Raw genomic sequence first — 22367 nt, 5'->3', positions numbered from 1 at the left:
AACTCATAAATGTGGTTCTTGCATTATCAGGTTTTTTTTTTTAATGATCTGATTTTCAATATTTGCCAATATAGCTTTGCAAATCCTACAACTGACCTACATGCCAACCACACTAGCAGCTTCAACTGAAAGAGCTAACATAAGGAATACAGAATGCACACTGAATTGTGAAAGTGGAAGACAAGTTTTGCATTATACACGAATGCAAAATAGCTATAGTGCTGCTTGACATGCAATCAGGAAGGCAACAATGATCTGGGGCTTGACAGCACCTGGTACTTATTTGCAGCCTCAAAACGACAACCGTCTCGAAAGACCACGGACAGCAGAAGTCAGGACAGGCACAGAAAGAGAACTCTGGAGGAGCACTGACTGTTTAGAGCGAGCGCATGGTCCATCATTCTGACAGGCTGACAGTACTACACAAGCCTAGCTCCTCCCACCTGCGCAAATCATACTCAGCTGTCTGACTGCTAAGACATGGCCTTTAACCCCTACAGCGCAGGCACGAATTTAGAATTCCTCTGAGAGCAATAAATAAATTCTGACTCCAAAACAGAGGGAAAAAACTGCTTTCCAGAAAGTAGAAAATCTTTGACTTCTACCGCTGCAGTCTGCAATGTTCCCATTGGCAAATTTTCCATTTGGCCATCCAAACTAAACAATAACTCACAAAGGACATAAAACATTAGTTCAACTGTGCTGAAAAGAAACTTCTATTGACCATATGCTGGTGTTTAGCACCTGATATGTGCGAGATGACACTTTTACACTAGATGAGGGAAGTAGGGCTGCACAGTTAATCGAAATTTAAAAAAGAACGTGATATGACAGCATGCGCTTATTAATCCGCTCGCTGTTCTGTCCTGTTTGTTTCGTTAGTGTATTACTACAGTGTTTTCAGAGAGGTTTTGTGCTTCACAACTTCTCGTCCTCAGAGTAACACATGGGCTCCAAGTTCGGTTCCATTTGCTTTGCTTATGCGCACATCATTAAGTTATGCTTATTACATCAATCGGAAGATTATCATAACAGGCCAAAAGTAAAAGGGAATAGAGATAAATTATAAAATACCAATTCTTAAAGATTTACTTTTTATTTCCTCGCTTCTCCAGGCATGCGCTGTTTGACAGACAGGCTGCATGTGTTTGCGCTTTATGCGTGTGCTCAAAGCGTGTGATTATGCGGAATACACGCCTGAACGGTCAAATACACTTTAAAATTCCACCAAAATGCCAGTCTTGGTGATGTATTAATGTAAACACAGTCAGTTGGTCAAGTGAATGTAAACAGTGGAGAAAAAAAGCTGGTTCGTATCAAAATGTTGGACTTGAAATAGGCTATGAATGTTTCATAACAGACCTGGCGCTGTCTAGGATGTTGTTATAATAATCAACAAATATAGGAAACGAGGAGATGATACAACTACTCACTGCCCTTGACTGAATAACTTTAATAGCTGTAAACGTATTAATCTATTATAATCATACAGTGAAGACCAGTAGTACTCATGTCACATTTCATTTCATTTGTTGTAGTATCGAAATTGGTATCAAAAGTCATCAACTTTCACTGCCAACTACTGAAAATTTGGTATAGTGACAACACTGCTTACATTTACAATATATTTAGCATGGTAAATCTTGCTATAACAACATCATTATGAAAAAGTAGATCTCATTCCTCAAGTGTGAGCACCCCCTGTTTTAAGCGCTCCAGTTTAATCTGACTTTTGCATAATTCCAAATGTTTGGCAGCTACATGTTAATATACACATACAGATAATACAACCAATGGCTTGTATTATCTGTACTCTTCACACAGATGTCGCCAAAATAAAAGCATCAAGGTTTAAAACTATTTGGTTAACTGGATCGCAATGTCATGTGCATTACAGAAATATATTATATTTATATAATATAAAACAGTTAGTTCCAGTCCTCAAATCTGATTGGACGAGACATTCGATGAGCAATGATGGTCTGACAGGATTAGCTTCACTGTGCATATAACTCCGCTTGTGTTCGTGCCATTCTAAACTAAGGCGTAAGAGCGGTACATATCTGTTGTTAGGAGTTACTGTTTTTTATATTTTTTTTTATTACATATGTTAGCCAGCAGGTGGAGGCAAACGATCATTTGTGTGTGTAATATGAGCCAGTTGGTGACAAAGTGAATCCATTAGTCATTATTTACATAGAGCAGCGCTCTGTGATCGCTCGTTTTACCACTACATTACTTAAGCTAGGACATTGTTTTAAACTGCTTTAAGTGAACAATTTCAGGATTAAGGCTCATTGCAGCTGAGAAACACAAAGTTTGATTACAGAACTCGAGGCGCTTAGGAGTTACCACATTGGATTATCACTGTTTAAAATTGTGGAAGACATCGCTGTTTCTATATTGATCGACTCTTACGCGGCTACCATGAAATAGGGAGAAATACCCCCGCTTGGATGCTATTTTTCCACTGAGAAAGCTGACCTTCAGAATGCTGACAGCATATCTGCTTGGGAGTGGCAACAGGTGATCTCACATGCTCTGTCTCCATCTTTTGAACCAGCATTGGCAGGTTCTAATCCGTAGTGTAATAAAGTAGTTCCATGCACAAATACGATTTTATGACCTTACTCTGTTTTCCTAATTTTTTAGGTTTCAATCTCTCCCCCCTTAAATCAGGACACTTCACTCAACTCAAAGAAGAGGCACTGACCGCACAGTGAAATGCCAGTTTCGGAGTTTGTAGTTATTTACATGACCTGGTTCCTTATTATTTTAACTTTAATAAAGCTATAACACATTAAATATAACTGCATTAAAGATGCAACGCCACTACCACCCCTGGAGTCACGAGTTTGAATCCAAGGCGTTCTGAGTGACTCCCCTGAAAGAGGAAAGCATATTTGAGTCTTTGACGCATCCATACTATTGCCAACTTTTCTGTGCTGTGGGTTCCGCACTGTCTCAGCGATCAAGCATATATTAACAGTGACATTTAATGGACCGTCTTTTAAGAACTAGATTGATTTGTTTGAGTACATTTTTCCCCCATGACTATAAAAGTCATGTGTAAAAATTTAAGCAACAATATTGATTTTGGCAAGGAAATATCAATACAATATTGTGAGAAAAAATATTGTAATTCTTAAACATGTTTTCCCCCCCACCACTATTCTACACACGACAGCCATAGCTGAAGTCAAAAGGACTCAATCACACCAAAAGTTTGGTCTGCCATGGAGATTTCACAGCCAGGAATGTCACTTTTAAGGGAGAAAACAGTGTAACGATCCCAAAACTGTCAGTCCATCACTAACACTCCTCCAGCATCTTTGCTCCACACCCAAACAGCTTTTAATATGGACAGCTACACCTAGCCAAGGATTTCAAACTGCACTGCTTTCGTGTATAATGGAATCATAGACATTTGTTAACATCTGTTTTAAATGATCTGATCACAAGGAGCTTGAAAAAACATGTCATTTTACAGGCGGTTAACACGCACCCCAAATTCATCTTTTGATTTCAAGTATATTCACCACAAGATTCCACTTACTTAAACTCATGATGTTGCAAACTTGTGTGATTAACTTTTGTGAAAAACAAAAGGAGATGTAAGGTAGAATCTTAGAGACTGACAGCCTCAGTACCATTCACTTTCATTGCATCTTTTTTTTCTCCATACAATGACAGTGAATGGTGACTGAGGCCATCCGTCCCTAGCATTCTGCCAAACAGCACCTTTGTGTCCCATGGAAGTCATAAGGGGTTTGAACAACATGGGGTAAGAGAAAGAATGAAAGAATTTTAATTTTGGGTGAACTCTCCCTTTAAGGGTTGTTGATTGTGAGACTATACATTTTACATCAATGTAACACTGAATGCTGATGGCAGGAATACTAAAGATTCTCAGTTTAGTCTTGTGCACACATGTTTTGGCTCTTCCAATTCCAAATGGTTATTTTACTTTAAAGTCTTAATTAGTGGTCAAAGTTTAAAACCCATTGTGTGGCACAATGATTATGAGTTACATGAGTAGGTAGTGCATTCAAATTTATGCAACAATTGCAATGTGGGACACACATGTCCAAAATGGTTTGAGTGTTCAGATAATTCATTTTTACAGACACATTGGCCTCTGTTTACACCTCACTACTAGTTAGGTGTAAACAGAGGCCAATGTCTACTAGTGATCATATCAATTTTGACAGACTATACTGTTAATACTAGCTGTAAAAGGGGTCAGCAAGTTTAAATGAATGAAGAATCCCTCACCTTCCAGTAGTCTGAATGTAAACTGTAGTATCTCTGGTATGCAGATAATGCTGAGGAGACAACAATAAAGAAATTAAGACTGATGACCAGATTTCTTATGAGGCAGAATATTGCTTATCCTCAGAACTCACCTTTAGGGTAATCTTCCAGTAAAAGGTTGAAGTGACCTAATTGGCAAAACGCCTCTGGCTCCACTTTTCCTTTAGCATTTAAGATGTAGACGTCATAGCAATGAACAGCCTGTAAAGAGAAGAGTGAATATGAAACATTCAACGTCAGGATATGCACCTGAAAAATCAGAGAGCTACTACAAACCACATTCATGGTTTGTCTAAAATCCTATACATTGTGATCTTGCTGGAATTAAACTGTTCTTTTCCATGATGGTCCACATAATATGAGATTATTGGCAAATCATGCAGACTGAACCATTAGAGTTCAATTGATACAGCATTGTGCTATATGTCTAATGTGTAAGACAATAACCAATTCAGTGTGAGCTGATTTTACGCATCAAGCAGTTTTTGGAAGAACAATTAGGGGTGCACGATTTGGGGAAAATGTCATATTGCGATTATTGAGGCTAATATTGCGATATAATAAACAAATGGTAACATGAGTCAACTTGCTTGGTTATCAAGGAAAATGCACAAATAGATTACTGATAATGCTGAAATGTGTATTTCTCAACTCAAACATACAAACTAGCAACAACAACTATAAATGCACAGTTTTCAAATTAAAATATTTTTACAAAATTAAATAACATCTTTGCATTACTGCAAACTTATTGTCTCAATATTACACCTAAACAAAAAAAAAAAAAAAATGGAACAATAAATAACACAAATTTTCACAAAAATAAGATTGTCCAAACATACAGGGACATTTAATCAGGATGTAACATGTACTTTCTATAAACTCTTTTGAAAAGGAAACTGGATATAAAAGTGTGGTTGGTTCACTCAAACCACCAAAACTGCTGCTGTTGTTGCGTTTTTTTTTATTTTTAAATGACCAACTGGTATTTCCAAATCCTCTTTCTAAAAAGTTCTACTTATCGCTGGTACCTCTTGTACAGTGTGTGGATCATTTTCTGAAATCCCACTTTGCTAACGGTCTCTTTATATCTCTGTAAGCATTACAATTTCCCCCAAACTGCACTAAGTTTACAGGATCTTCTCTCACTTAAAGGTCCCCTGACATTAAATTTTCACTTTCTGAGGTTTTTTAACATTAATATTAGTTCCCCTAGCCTGTATTTTGTCCCCTCGTGTCTAGAAATTTCAGTCGGTGTAAACCGAGTTTTGGCTATCTTTCTCTGCCTGTGAGAAAATGAGATCTCAGACGGGCTGATCTTGAATCTCCCCTGTATGACGTCATATGGGGGAAAGGTTACCTCCCCCTTCTCTGCTTTGCCCGGCCAGAGAATTCGAGCTAGGAAGTACGAACGCGCACGATTTTAGTTTATCCTCGAGAGATATCATGGCGTGTGACCGATCGAAGCACAAAAGTTGAACGCACAAATGATCACAGAAGTCTTTTTTTACTTCCTTCATCCAATCCCCAGAAGGATCAATGGATAAATTTCATTTATTCTGGGAATGCACCAACACAACACACCAAATTTTTGTATGTCTGCGCCAAACATTTCACAGACGACTGTTTTCACAACATGGGTCAGTTCAGAGCTGGGCATGCTGAACGTCTGAAACTGAAGTCTGGATCAGTACCAACTCTCTTCGGCTCACCTACAAACCTCGGACAAGTCAGTCAACTAATTATATATAATTGTGTTGCTTTACTATTTATGGTTACCTAGCTTGTTACACGTAGAATGTGGCTGTAACATTAGCTATGCAGCTAACAGCCGAGTTACTGTCGCTAATTTAAAGGTAGATAGCATCAGGTATACGTGTGAATACACACACTGTAACGCAAGTGTTGTACACTTCTTTGTTATTTGGATATCCGTTCTCCTGTTGGTGATATGTTTACAAAATTACAGACCTTTCAGATCTCTGCGTACTAGAACATCTAACGTTAGGCACAAAAAAACAGTTTTTATCCCCATGCTATGGCTAATGAAGCTCATTCTGATTCTGATTCAAACTGAAACGCTTGAACGACTGCGTGTCTAAATGCCATTGCAATATATCCAATGTAAACATGCATGGTACCGTTGCCGCAAGCTGGTCAAGACCACACCCACACTACACCTTGCTCCGCATTTCTCCTCCTCATTATCATTTAAAACTACAGACACCGAAACGGCACGTCTGAAGGAAAGCTCATTATGGGTTGGCTTGTAGTGGCTATAATTCTGTACCAAGGCTGAATTTTGTAAAAGAGATTTCAGATACAGTACTAGGGACCACTAAGGCCTATATCAAAGCCTACAAAAAGAAGCATGTCAGGGGACCTTTAAACAACTCTGAAAATAAAGTGCTCTGTGACTAGAAAGAGGTAGAAATAATAATTAACTGCAAATGAGTTGATTTATATAACAAAACAGATGTCGTTTTCCACTATTTTTATAAATGGACCTTTTTCTCTTTATTATTCATCTAACAAAACAATTCCAAAGATTACAAGCTTATGAACAAAACTGAAGTGTCCAATACGCTCAACATTGACATTAAGCTTACATTAGATGTCCAAAAATCAGTTGTAAAACTGATTGCTGCTTCGGGATCAGCTTGTAACCATACCTGTTAACACGCCGGTTTTCCCGGGAGTCTCCCGTATTTCACACCCATTTCCCGCCCCTCCCGTTTTTTTATTTCTCCCGGGAAACTCCCGTAATATGTATGGCCCAAACCACATTATATGAATAATCACATCAATATATTTTTCCAAGGTTGTCCAGTTGCCAGATCTTGTATGAAATGCATCCTACTCACACAATCAACACATACAATTTCTAATAATTTGTGACCTCAACCTGGCAACCAAAACCCAGCTGCTCTGTTGATATCTGCGCAGGCAGTAGACGCGGGAAGTTGAATCAAGCGTCACTGGTAGATTGGAGGAGAAGACTCAGGTGGTGCTCCGGCGGAAAAATAATACAAAAATAAGAGAGATACCTTTTGCAATGTGTGTCGCACTGATTTTAATATCGGACACGGTAATGTCGCTGCTCAGGGAGGCTGCTCTAAATTAGGTTTGTTGTTCCGAACGTTATTGTGGTGGTTCCCCCGCGGTTTACAATCATTACAAATTGCGAACTTTATGTATTCTTCAAAGTGAAGCTCTTCCACACCAATGACATGTTTACATGCAGCTGTGACGTTATTGCCTGCACCGCTGGCAACAAATCGGACCGGCTTGGAATCAGAAAGACGTGAGGCTGACCGGCCGGTCACCGGTCCGGGCAGAGCATGCGGAAAATCAGCTGATTCCGGTCTCTGGCCAGTCGATCGGTGCATCTCTAATATTTATCTATTATCCGTTTGCCAAAGTTCTTCACCTACTATCATGTTTGGATAATGTTTTCTGGTAGATTTGTATTAGCTAATATTGCTTGTCATGATTTTATGATTCAAACATTACTCAAGCGTTAAGTATCCATGTTGTCCAGTGAAGTTACCCTGACATGTTTAATATGTATGAATTCTGAAATTGACTTCTTGTAATTGTTTTATTGCATATTTAGGGTCCCAGCACTGAAAGTGCAAAAAGTTCATACATGGGCGTGAAGAGGGGGCTCATCCCTTTTAAATTAAAGTCACCAAACTTTGTACATATATAGATCATCACACCAGACATCTTTCATACTGACAGTAGGGGTGTGCGATATATATCGTTTGCGATAATATCGTGACTGTTGTTTAAACGATATGCACAATCATATTATCGAGTATGTCACTCATGTTCAGAAACCAATCAAAACGCTGCATCAATTGTTCACGAATAGGCCCTTTTCACATGACGTCACACAACTTCCGTTCTGACTCGAAGCAGGGTATCTCTAATTCCGGAGCATGGAGTTTACACAGTCGCTACTACATCTGCCACAAATACGGTTTGATGATATACAACGACTTGCAGACAAGTTTTCACTGACAACACGTTCAAAACTTGATAAAGGCTACAAATTCTTTATTGAACAGTACCTGTTTGATTATGGAGGTACGTGTTTTTGTCTTTTCTAGCCGTTATGAATATGCTAGGATCGCAGTAGCTAGTTAACATTACGTGACGTTTCTGTTTTGCAAATATAACGTCTTTAGGCTCTAACCTTGATTAGGTTCATATAGTACAGACTGTAAATTATTTTTGCAACCACTTTTCCTATATTACTGCTGTTAGCTATTGAGTCTGGTTTGTAAGATAAAAGTCAGTAACGTTAATGAAATGTTTCCCCAAAATACTGTACTGGAACAGTCTCGATTGCAGTTGAGGGTGAGGTGTCAGTGAGAGGACGATGTCACAGGTCAATGAAGAAAAACGAGGAGGCTCATTACCTTCAGGTTTCTCAGACGAATAGTTATCTAACATTATGATTAGGGGTTAAGTTTTCTTTTTGTTAGTTTTGCTGCGGTTGCAGACTTGGTAATATCCCACTGTAGTTACATGTGTTTCTCAGTCTGATGTAAATTACTTTGTGTAGCTAGCTAAAGTCTTTGTAAATATTTTTAAAACAGTATTTGGTTGTTTGAGGACAAAAGACTGACAGATTATGTGTGATAAAATAAAAAATAAATAATATAATGTTCAGCAATAATACTTATGTCCCTGTTAACAGGTTACACTTGATTCTGCAAAGGTTCCTGTGGACCTGAAGCGCATGTCATGTTCTTGCTCAGCTGGGAAAGCCCTGTGCAATCACATGGTGGCACTTCTGTTTCAAACTGCTCACTACAGTACTATGGGCTTCAAGACAGTGCCATTGCCTCTGTCGTGCACCAGCTCACTGCAGACCTAGCACCGGCCAAGGACACAGGTCAGATATTAATATTAGTTATACTTAGTGATGTTGGACTAACAGTTTGTATCGACTTGTTTGTAAATTAATCGTTTATGATTCATTACTATATTACAGGGAATTGCACCAGAGGCTACAAATGATATGGTGGTGTGTAAACCAGTGGCAAGGACAAAAAATAGGGTCAGGACTGGTGTGAAATGCACAATGTACAGAGCATATGCTGGTGAGTGAATGAGCCCCCAGCTATTCAAACATTGTAATGCATTTCTAACATATACAGGCCTTCTGTGAAATTATGTTTGACAATTTATGATACAATTTTAGTATTAAAGTTTGGGGCAGCTTAACATAACACTATTAAAGGAGTTATTTTGGACATTTTGCATTACAAACATGTACAGGGAGGTGATTAGTGTGACTGTGTTATAGTTTGAAAGGCCATGTGACAGAATTAAATCTAAATTAAACTTGACATATCTCACTTTGTCAGGTCCTCTTCCAGATCGTCACGTCATGGCCAGCGGGGAGAAACTAAAAGACATACGTCCACAACCGGGGATATGCAAATTGCTGCACGGGCTTGAGAACCTTACTTTGGTGGACTCTAAATTTGGCCCTGTACCATTTGGATCTGTGCTTTCTTATCAGTGCCCTCCTGAAATAAGCAGAGACATTATTAAGCATCCAGGTGCCCCGGAATTTACTCAGTTGCCTGTTGACGGTTACAACTTTAAGTTTCCACTAGATTTTGAGCCCAACTACAAGCAACATTGCCACTTGGAGAGCATAAAGGTATCACACGAGATTTGTGCTGCTATTGAAGCAGAAACCCGACAGCAATCAGAATGCCAGCTGTGGACCCAGGTACGCAAACCCCGACTTACAGCCAGCAGATTCCATGAAATATGCCATGTTCGCTGGGAGTCTTCCGCCAAAGCCTTGGCAGCCCGGATTCTGAGAGGAACTCCCCAGACAAGCGCTATGAAAAGAGGGTTGGATCTGGAACCTGAAATACTGAGGCAATATTCAGATTTGTGTGATGTCTCTGTGATACAGTGTGGGATCATCATCCACCCCGATGCACCTCACCTTGGAGCCAGCCCTGATGCTAAAGTCTTCAACCCAAAGGAAACACCGCCATTTGGGTTAGCTGAGGTAAAGAGTTGTGATGTTGAAAATGTTGCACAAGTTAAACACCTGATCACACTTAAAGGCCAGACCTGCCTTAAGAAGAGCCACAAGTACTATTATCAGGTTCAATGCCAACTGGCTGTAAGCGGACTTCAGTGGTGTGATTAGGGCTGGGGCGGTATGGATTTTTTCTAACCGCGGTTGAAAAGCAAGATATTCCCGCGGTATAGCGGTAAACCGCATTAAATACATTACATTGGATCAGAGAAGTAAAGTTGATGAGCATCTGTGCATTTTCCGGAGAAGTCTCCGAGGCGAAAGCACACCGGAAGTAAATATAAGTAGCTCTCCCGCCGTCTCTCCTATTGGCTGTCGCTTCCGTTAGTCACTCCAAAGTTGAACTTTTCTCAACTTTGTCGCGTCGCTGGACACGCCCACATCTAGCGCCAACGGTCGCGACACGAGCTGTCGCCGGAAGTCGCTGTGCTCGCATTGAAAATGAATGGTATTGAGTCGCTGTCGCGCGCGATGTCGCTGGCAGTGTGTACGCACCTTAAATTGTATGAATCATGTCGCCAAACTCTGGCGCATGAAGTGCAGAAGGTTTTACATTTTGCCACAACAACCGATTTGTGGACAAGCAGAGCGTCGGAGCCATACCTCTCCCTGACAGCACATTTCATTGATGAAACTTGGCAACTCCACAGCTACTGTCTGCAGACATCGTACTTTCCAGATGACCACACAGGCGACATAATTGCTCAAGGTCTAAAAGATGCGCTGGCATCATGGTCGTTGCCCGAAGATCGCATGGTTTGCATGACAACAGACAGCGGGGCTAACGTTGTCAGTGCACTGCGGATTAACAACTGGCAGCGGCTTCCTTGTTTCGCCACAGGCTTCATATTGCCATTGGTAAGCAATTTTATTTTTGGAATGATTAAAAATACAAATAAAATAAGCAAAGTTGTTTTAGAACTGTAATATAGCCAAATAAAATGACAGGAATATATATATATATATATATAGTATATATATATATTAGTAATATAAAATAATATAAGTGTCATTCATACCTTCACACTTTGAATGTTCAATGGATGTTTTATTTTAAATGTTTTCCAGAGAGGAGCATGCGGGACCCTAGAATAGACAGAGCGATTGGAGTTTGCAAGAAAATGAGTTGCTGCTTTTTCCAGCAGCTGGAAAAGAAAAAGCTCTTGCTGATGCACAAGAGCAGCTGAAGCTTCCTTAACACAAACTGATCACAGAGTCACCAACAAGATGGGGCTCAAGACAGCGCATGATTGAGAGTTTTCTTGAGCAAAAAAGGCCCTTCGTCATGTTTTAACTGCAGACAAAAAGCACAGGCACCTTGTGCCAACATGGCAAGATGTTGAGGTGCTGGAGGCAGTAAGCAAAGCACTTGGTCCTCTGCTAGAGTTTACTGACGCTCTGTCAGGTGAGCAACTTGTAACAGTTTCTTACTTAAAACCTGTGTTGTCCTTGTTCAACACTGAAGTTCTGGCGGTGAAGTCTGAAGACACAGAGCTTACCAAAAAAAATCAAACAAACCATTTTGGAATACCTGAACACCAAGTACTCTGAAGACTCTGTGGAAGAGCTGTTGAGTTTGGCATCCACACTTGACCCACGGTTCAAAAACCGCTATAACAACGATGGCAGGATCAAAACCATTGGGACAGCAGTGACTGCAGAACTCATAGCTATGGTGACCGAGGAAGACAGCCCTAACCCAGGCCCATCAACTGCTTCTGCTCAGGCTACAACAGCGAAACCTGAAGCAGGTGATGCCACTGAGCCAGCAAAAAAGACAAAAAAGTATTTTGGCAGTTATTTCAAGAAACCACAGAAATTCAGAGGCGAGTCTCTGCACATTGCTATAGAAAAGGAGATCCAGAGCTACTTAATGATACCAGAGGTGGACTGTGACGTAAACCCACTTGACTGGTGGAAAACACAAGAAATAAATTTCCCCAGACTTGGGAAACTAGCAAATAAGTACCTATGCATCCCTGCCTCAAGCAGCCCTTCTGAGAGGGCTTTCAGCACAGGAGGAAATATTGTTACATGTCACCGTGCAACTCTCAAGCCAGATGCTGTGGACAGGCTGGTGTTTTTATCACACAACTTCAAACGCATGTAGATCCAAAGAAGCCCAGTTAATGGCAAAAAATGTTCAAGCTGCTAAAAGCCCGTTTCCTCTGTTTTAGTGACTTTTACATTATAGTCTATTTTACCTTTTAGTCTTTAAATCGTAGACTTTGTTCACAGTAGAATCATTTGTTTACATGTATATTTTTTTCTTTAGTGCAATATTTGACAAATCTGAAGGGTTTCTAATTTTACAGCTGTTACACCGGTTTACTTTTCGTGCAATATTGGACAGAACTTGAAGTCAGTAATTTAATTAAAAGGATACTATGGGCTAGTTTTTTGTATTTTTGACAAAAGTTTGCATTAGATACCTTTATTATGATGTGGTATTCTGCACAGTTCACTTTACAGCAGAGCAGTGATTTGTGTTGTTTCTACTTGAATGCTTCAGTTTGAAATAAATACCCTTTCCAACAATGTTTCAATTAGTAATATATCAATATACTATTGACAATGTAAATGTCTTTTTTTTACTAGCTCCGTTTTACAAACACATTTTTGAATAATGCAAAATATCGTCTGATTATCCTTATCGGCAAAATCCCCAAAAATATCGAGATATCATTTTTTGTCAATATCGCACACCCCTAACTGACAGTCATAAGCTGTGCCCAACAGAAAGTCGGCAATTTTGGGATTGTTTGAAAAATGCATGCTCTGGAATTTGAAATACTCCACCTAGGGGATTAATGTTACAGATACCAAATGTGGGCGACATCATGCCAAGACATTGAAGATGCTAAATTGCGAACTGATTTTTTTAATATATTGAAAGGTGTGGCCATGGTGTGTGGAAAGGTGTGTTAATTTATCACATTTATGCGATAAATTAACGTCAAAATGTTTAAAAAAAAGGTAGAGTCTCATATCTTCGTGCATTGTGTGATTTACATAAAAATTGAGCCGTATGTTTGGCCTTGCGGGCTGATCACATTGATGTGGCTACTGTAGCTCATGGTTGTAGTGTCACCAACTGGAAGTGTGGCACTTTTAACAGACTTTGAAAAACCTCTCAAGTTTAAATGAATTGCTTAATTCTTTACAATTTTACATCAGCAGTGTCTTGACATTATTCTAAAGGAATATTTTATATTTTAAATACTGTTGCCATGGCAATGTATTAATTGTTATTATTCTTTTCTTCCTATATTTGGGTGTTTTTGAGGCACTTGGCATGCTTAATTTCATGAAATTTTGCACACTCAGTCGGGGGGGGGCTCTGTCCCTTGAAAATAGGCATGTCTGTAGCACCCCCATTTTTACCCACAGTCACCAAACTTTGTACATATATAGTTCTCATCAAGCCAGACAACTTTCATAATTATAGTCACCACATTTAGACAACATTATGCCAAAACCTTGAAAATGCTAAATTGTGAAAAGATTTTTGATACATCAAACGGTGTTGCCATGACGAGGCGTAATAAATTAATGGCAAAAAATAGGAAACAGGAATGGTCTCATATCTCTGTGTGCAATGTGTGATTTAGATAAAAATTGACATGTATGTTTAGTCTTTGGGGCTAATCACATGGATTTGAATATTTTGGGTGATGGTCATAGTGCCATCACCTGGCAGCAATGTGGCTCTTACAACAGACTTTAAAATAGTCTTCTTAAAATTTTTCTAAAATCCCTTCAAAATTATTTAGAAGAAATGTTAAACGCCAAATGCATGTGTCTACCTTGTTCCTTCACATGCAAGCAGGCGATTTTCAGCACCCTCAAGAAACAACTCTAAATATCGGTCGACCGCTAGTTTCCGTTTGCTGACAAATAAAAATTGACCTCATGTCTGAAAAAATCTAACATTGCCGGGCACAATGTCTGGTAAAACAATTAACACGAATAGTCAGCAACCTTTTTAGTTGATGACACAAGTGCACAGTGTGCCGCCATCCCAATGATAACAGCGCTTCGCTGCCACAGAGGTTTAAACTTTAAAACATGCCAAAGTAACTAAAAAGTGGGTTGAATCCCACACACTTTCAAAAGCAGCCATTATTCCCATCTTGCTTGCCCCACAGTGAGAAGCTTCTCACTTAAGAATCAGCCTACAACATTAAAACAGCCTTGTGTTGCTGTCTTTTACTTGATATTCACCAGGCTTAAGTGAATATCAAGTTGTATAACCAAGTGAAACATGACACATGTATACAAAATACACTTACTATATATTTAAGATACATACCCTTAAACCAAGTATAAATATCTTATACGTTGCTTCAATCAAATGTATCTTGTTTTAAGGATATTTAGACCATTTTAAAATGGAAAACAAGACAAAAACACTTGATAACAAAAGGATTTTTTTACAGTGAATTTCTTTACTGAATTAAACTTAATAAAAAGTATTTTCCCTCCTTTAATTCAGTGAATGTCATTTAGAGGTATTTTTAAAATAATTTGTTTTCCTCTATTTTTAGTAAGCACGTGTAATATAACCTTTTAAGCCGGGGCACAAGCTGAATAATTTGTTAACAGCTAATAATTAATCATTGTAGTAATCAACGAATAGTCCAATAATCATTCTAATAATTGTTAGATTAACCCATTATCAAAATAATCGTTAGTTGCAGCCCTATGTAAACGCTTCTTGTTTTACAACATGGCCCTAATTGACTGGCAGTATTAAAATAGTCAGCATTTGACAAACTAACCATACAGTACTGATTTTTATTTAGCTATAATTTTAATTTATTCTTTATTTAAATTGTCAGCATTTGACTGATACTAAACAGTACTACTGATGTTTATTTAGCCATTTATTTTGTGTGAATGTATTCTTTATTCAAATGGTCAGCAACTGACTGAAACTGAACATACATTACTGATGCTTATTTAGCTATTTATTGTATTTTTATTTATTCTTTATTTTCTTAGTGTTCATTTAAAAGAATTGGTTGACATTGTATAATAATTACGTCAAATATTCTTTGATAAAAATATTTCTTTAAGAAAGCATCATTCTGAATAACCTGCATAGTCATACGATCCACACTGAAAAGGTCTGTTTTCATTACAGCTCAAAAATTAACTATATCGGCCAACATATTGGTAATCTGTGAATTTCCACCTCTAAAATCAGTATCGGTCGGGCTCTAATATATATACATTTAAATAGTTTTAAAATATTACCTTAGTCTTTCTTTACTGTTATGGAATGGCCCAGACACAGAGACAACAAGAGTGCAAATTGAATTAAATCCCAGTTGCGAGCTCACTGAGGGCTGATTCGCTGCGAAAGTGAATCTGATTCAAAGTGCTAACCTGTGCTCCTGAGTTCAAACCCTCAGTTCTTTTCAGGCGGTTCATGAAAAAGACCCGGTTCAAAAGAATAATTTGTTCACGACTCTCATGCTGGGTTTGTTGTTGCATGAGGTGCAGCGAGCTTGGCAGAAACAGAATGGGTTAATAGCTGCACGAGACACTGGTGCATGCTCTAAAGAAATATTCAATAACTCACAAGATATCTGACGAAATTGCATTTGAACGCACACAATGGCAACTAGATTTTAAATTATTATTGCAATCAATTATTTTTGTTTGCATTTGAGACCATTTTAGTCACAGTCTGGAGTCCTGAGATCTGTGACAAATTGCAGTTTAGTTTATTGGATTGGCTCCTTTGCTCCCTTTTGAATGTTATTTTTATTTAAATGAGATAAATTCCACTTTTTGGAATGAAAAAGCAGTTATAATGAACAATGTAGATTTTTTTTGAAGACATTAAAACTAATTTAACCACTCCACAGAATTCATGTTAGCAAACTATATTTTTGGCAAGTTGTTCAAGACTTTTACTTTGTGCACCACACATGTAATTTACAATTTTTTTTTTACAGACAGATGATTTCAATTTTAATTGACTACATCACAGTTCCAGTGAGTCGTTTGCATACACCAAGTTAACTGTGCCTTTAAGCTGCTTGGAGAATTCCAGAAAATTATGTTAAGCCTTTAGACAATTAGCTTCTGATAGGAGGTGTACTAAGTTGGAGGTGTACCTGTGGATGTATTTTAAGGGATACCTTCAAACTCAGTGCCTCTTTGCTTGACGTCATGGGAAAATGAAAAGAAATCAACCTCAGAATTTGTTTTTTTTTTGGACCTCCACAAGTCTGGTTCATCCTTGGGAGCTCATCCAAATGCCTAAAGGCATCACATTCATCTGTACAAACAATAGTATGCAAGTATAAACATAATGGGACCATGCAGCCATCATACCGCTCAGGAAGGAGATGCATTCTGTCTCAGATGAACGTAGTTTGGGGCAAAAAGTGCAAATCAATCCCAGAACAACAGCAAAGGACCTTGTGAAGATGCTGGAGGAAACGGGTAGACAAGTATCTATATACACAGTAAAACGAGTCCTATATCAACATAACCTGAAAGGCTGATCAGCAAGGAAGAATCCACTCCTCCAAAGCCAGACAACAGTTTGCAAGTGCACATGGGGACAAAGATCTTACTTTTTGGAGAAATGTCCTCTGGTCTGATGAAACAAAAAAATTTAACTGTTTGGCCATAATGTCCATTGTTATGTTTGAAGGAAAAAGGTTTAACCTTGCAAGCTGAATAACACCACACCAACCATGAAGCATGGGGGTGGAGCATCATGCTGTGGGGGTGCTTTGCTGCAGGAGGGACTGGTGCACTTCACAAAATAAATGGCAGCATGAGTAAGGAACATTATGTGGTTATATTGAAGTAACATCAAGACATCAGCCATGAGGTTAAAGCTCGGTCTCAAATGAGTCTTTCAAATGGACAATGACCTATGTTTTCCACATTGCGGAAAACATGGCAAAAATCGCAGAATCTATACATAAAAATGGAATTTACTTATGAACACTGAATCTCGTGGAATTTGCATATTTTTCTGTGTTGGTATTCCAAACCTATGTGTTTCACATAACTCATGATAGTGTAAAATACTCACAAACTTAAACCAGTCAGAGACTTTTGAATCCTGCTAAAGTATGGCTAAATGAGTCAATGTTGCCTAGTAACAGTGTCTTGAATATTCACGTTCACACGTGAATTGCCATCATCTATAAGAAACATGTCTAAACGACTTGCCTATGGAAAGACAACTACAAACTACAAAATTAAGACACACAACTAACTACCAAGTACTGGGAGGAACAATATCCCAATGACTACTATGAGTCTGGCCAACAGCTTTTCTGTAAGTTTTGCCAACACACTATTGACTGGACTCGTAAAAATATGTGCAATGACCATCTAAACTCGAGAGTCCTTCACAAGAACAAGGCGAAATCAATAGCTCAGCTTTCCAGGTTACAATCGAAGCTACCTCATCATAAATAGATGCTAGATGTGAGTTTTTAGAGGATTTTGTTGCAATGTGTGAGGAGACAGACATGCCACTTGAGAAAATGAAGAAGATGTGTCCCTTTCTTGTGAAGCATTGCAAACAGGTAGGTGTGCTCCCAGAAAATGAAAGTAGCCTGAGACAGATTCACCTGCCACACATCTTTGACCAACACATGCAAAAAGTGCTGCAAGAGATCAGTGGAAAGAAAATCTTCGTTGTTGTCGATGAAACCTCAGACAACAGAGATCAGAGTGTTCTCAACATTGTAATAGAGGAGTATTTATTCAATTAGCATTGGCTTTTTTGTAGTAACTCGATTGTAGGTTTAACAATGGCTAGGTATTCAATAACTTTGATTTAGCTCACTGCAGCTCGTAATTCATGTACATTTCTAATATTAACACCTAATTTGCAGTGCTTTGAAAATTCTTCAAATGCAATGTGAAATCCATCATGAAAGTGATCAAGTACATCCCTCTTCTGAACATCCAGGGAAAAACATCCAGTATGCGGCAGTCCTGTGGGCGAAAATGCCTTGTTGATGCTAGAGGTCAGAGGAGAATGGGCCGACTGATTCAAGCTGATAGAAGAGCAACTTTGCCTCAAATAACCACTCGTTACAACCGAGGTATGCTGCAAAGCATTTGTGAAGCCACAACACGCATAACCTTGAGGTGGATGGGCTACAACAGCAGAAGACCCCACTGGGTACCACTCATCTCCACTACAAATAGGAAAAAGAGGCTACAATTTGCAAGAGCTCACCAAAATTGGACAGTTGAAGACTGGAAAAATGTTGCCTGGTCTGATGAGTCTCGATTTCTGTTGAGACATTCAGATGGTAGAGTCAGAATTTGGTGTAAACAGAATGAGAACATGGATCCATCATGCCTTGTTACCACTGTGCAGGCTGGTGGTGGTGGTGTAATGGTGTGGGGGATGTTTTCTTGGCACACTTTAGGCCCCTTAGTGCCAGTTGGGCATCGTTTAAATGCCACGGCCTACCTGAGCATTGTTTCTGACCATGTCCATCCCTTTATGGCCACCATGTACCCATCCTCTGATGGCTACTTCCAGCAGGATAATGCACCATATCACAAAGCTCGAATCATTTCAAATTGGTTTCTTGAACATGACAATGAGTTCACTGTATTAAAATGGCCCCCACAGTCACCAGATCTCAACCCAATAGAGCATCTTTGGGATGTGGTGGAACGGGAGCTTCGTGCCCTGGATGTGCATCCCACAAATCTCCATCAACTGCAAGATGCTATCCTATCAATATGGGCCAACAGTTCTAAAGAATGCTTTCAGCACCTTGTTGAATAAATGCCACGTAGAATTAAGGCAGTTCTGAAGGCGAAAGGGGGTCAAACACAGTATTAGTATGGTGTTCCTAATAATCCTTTAGGTGAGTGTATATTCTATTTAATTCAAATTATACTGAAGGAAAATACTTTATAACAGATGTGATCTTCATGGAGAGCAACTTTTCATAATTTTCTCAGTGCTGCAGTCTCTCCACACCAGTCAGGTTAATTTAAATGACATTCTGGCAGTGGTAACTGACAATGCATCATATTGTCTTAAAACCTACAAAGATGTATTGAAGGGTATAAACCGTGTGCATGCAACCTGCTTGTGCTATGTCATCAATTTGGTGGGAGAGACCTGGCAACACTACAAATACTTCAGCGAGGTCACAGCTTTAGTGATGTGGGTGAAATCTGCTTTCTTCAAAATGCCTGCAAGAAAGAGAGATGTCTGTGCTTTTTGACAATGGTGGCAGTGAAACCCAAGGTACCTCCTGAGCCAGGAAATACAAGATGGAATAGCAGGTTTGAATCAGTTTAGTACCATGCAGACCATTTTCATCTCTACAAGGACATTTTTATGGCTGAGAATTCCTCTGTTCAGGCAGTTAGAAACATCCTTGAACTGCTTGATACAGATGGCAAGCTAGAAGCCCTGCAGATGAAGCAGACCTACATCTCTGAGGGTTGTGGCAAACTAGTTACAGCTCTGAGGGCGCTTGAGGGCACCCACTCTTCCACAGCAGTCTCTGCTTATCACGTCATGGATGATATTGGTTCCTACTTAGTTAATGGAACAGCCAAAACCCATGGCTTTGGGGCCAAAACTGATGAGCTGCTGAACCAAATGACCATGCAACAGAAGAGGGATGTACTTGACTACTTTTTCATGATGGATTTCACATTGCATTTGAAGAATTTTCAGAGCACTGGAATGTCCATGCTGACAGAAAGATCTACATGATGATCAGTGTTTGATCCCAGACAGGCACCTGCAATGGAGAGATATGTTGAGGCCCATGGTACTCTGTGGACTATGAAGAGCCCATCTCCAGAGCTCAGTGAGGAGTGGTCTGTATATCAACATTGTGTCCAAAATGAAGCCCTTGCTCAACTTCCCTGGACCTTGCAGACTACCGGAAAGGCACAAGCCAACGATTTCCTAGGGTTGGCAATGTATACTACATGTATTTTCCAGTCAGTTCAGTTGACTGTGAAAGGAGCTTCAGCAAGTATAAGACACTGCTCACAGACAAAAGAGAGTCTCTTACTGAGCTCAACACCAAGTGCCTTACCATCGTGCACTTCAATGGAGATGACTGAAAGATGGGAAATGCCCAAGAAAGCAGCACATGTTTAAAATGAATTAAATAACATTAACTGAGGACATTGAGAACGTATTGCCCTGAGAGTTTACTCTATCCTTAATGAATCCACAGTTTGAATTAAAAAAATAAAATATTGATATATTGCAATTGTTTGTGCACGTAGTTGGCTTTTTACAAGTAAAAATTGGTTAAAAATGAACAATCTGAAACAGATGAAAATAAATTAGAAAAAAAACAGAATCTGAGAAAAAAATAAAACTGACTTCATAGTGCCCTAGTATTAGAGTGGCCATTACAAAGCCCTGGCCTCAATCAGATAGAAAATTATTCTGACATTTCACATTCTTAAATTAAAGTAGTGATCCTAATTGACCTAAGCCAGGGAAAGTTTTCAACGATTAAATATCAGGAATTGTGAAAAACTGAGTTTAAATATATTTGGCTAAGGTGTATGTAAACTTCTGACTTCAACTGTATAACATCAGCAAGGATACCTACATTTCCTCAAAGGTAAATTAAAGCTAGCATCTTAACATAGATTAATGTATTGATTCAGGTCTTAGTGATAGTAACCAAGAGGGACTTAGCGAAGGGTCAACTGGCTTGGTAGAATGTTAAAGGGACAAACCAACATGGAAGTAAAGGAGAAGCCTTTATTTTAAAAGGTACTAATTTAGCAAAACATATTCAGTCAGTGGTCTTATTTGCTTGTCCCCGTCATTACACTCTGCTGTTAGAGTAACTATGAAACAACAACAAGGTCACAAGTTGAACTGAACTGAAGGTCACAGAATAAGGATAAATATATTGGTCCTTCCCTATTAAAACTCTGCAGTCCAGAACACTACTCCAATGATCCAAAACTTATATTGAGAAGAGTACGGAGCAAAACTTCTAGGCATTTTAAAGAGTATCTCTATCCTGGTGTTGCTAAAATGCTAAAACAGGCATGAGGATACAGCTTATGACATTTTGGGTAATTAGTGATTGTTTACAAAACTTGGCCTATGCGAGAATTCACTGAATTTGGACAAAGAAACATTGACTAAGTTTACATGGACACCAGAAAGCCGTTTATAGCGAGAAAGCTGCTTAAGACTCTGTGAATGCATTTAGATAAGCTCTGTTTGCAGCTTTTTCTTTACTCCCATATACATGTGGCCCATTCAGCAAGCAGCTTTCTCCAAAACAATGTAACTTCCCTGCAATGCTGGTGTACATAAACATGGAATCCAAAGAAGACTTTGCTATTTTATTCTCGGTTTCTTTATTTTGAGATATTCCAGAGTAGTTGCCGTGTTTATTTTTATCGTGACCAGAATAGCTGCTATAGTGGGGTTTCCTTCTTACATAAAACTCTGGGATATGCGTGAACATGAGGCACAGTCGATATTTTACATTGGAGTGCATAAATGTGTATGGTCTATAGTGGATGTGCATTCCATTGTGATAACTTGTTGTTGGGCTCCATCATATGACGTTTGTTATCAGGTCTAAATTAAAAGTTATAAAAGCACACAACAATTTAAGACCAGGACATTAAATGCTATTAAAAGTCAGTGAAAAGAGATGAGTTTTAAGAGAAGATTTAACAAAATACTATTCCATAAAATAGGACCCACAACCGAAAAGGCTCTCCCTATTCTACGCTTTCATTTTCAGTAAAAATGAAAATTTTAGTGTCCAAATTTACACTAACACAAACTCCAACAAAAAATTTCCTTTAAATGCCTATAAACTAGGGCTGCACGATATATCATTTCAGCACCGATATCGCGATGTGCCCATCCGCAATAGTCTCATTGCAGAACGTGCGATGTAGTAAACATATCAGTCTTGTTTTTTATCAAAAGGAAAAATAGCATTATTTA

General features: G+C 38.9%; 1 protein-coding gene across 4 annotated transcripts in view; it reads right to left on the bottom strand.

Annotated features, from left to right (window-relative positions):
• Window positions 1-22367, bottom strand: part of LOC127658732 (lysine-specific demethylase 6A-like) — a 98639-nt gene that overhangs the window by 71822 nt on the left and 4450 nt on the right. For all 4 annotated transcript variants that reach the window (XM_052148184.1, XM_052148186.1, XM_052148185.1 and 1 more), the window contains exons 3-4: window positions 4407-4515; window positions 4276-4325 (exon numbers count right to left, since the gene is read on the bottom strand). In XM_052148184.1, coding sequence (XP_052004144.1) covers window positions 4276-4325; window positions 4407-4515 — 159 coding nt within the window. The remainder of the gene's footprint in view (window positions 1-4275; window positions 4326-4406; window positions 4516-22367) is intronic.

Source organism: Xyrauchen texanus, chromosome 18 (genome assembly GCF_025860055.1).
Source record: "Xyrauchen texanus isolate HMW12.3.18 chromosome 18, RBS_HiC_50CHRs, whole genome shotgun sequence".
Classification (NCBI taxonomy): domain Eukaryota; kingdom Metazoa; phylum Chordata; class Actinopteri; order Cypriniformes; family Catostomidae; genus Xyrauchen; species Xyrauchen texanus.
The sequence above is the reverse complement of the archived record's forward strand: the minus strand, read 5'-3'. Positions and strand labels throughout refer to the sequence as shown.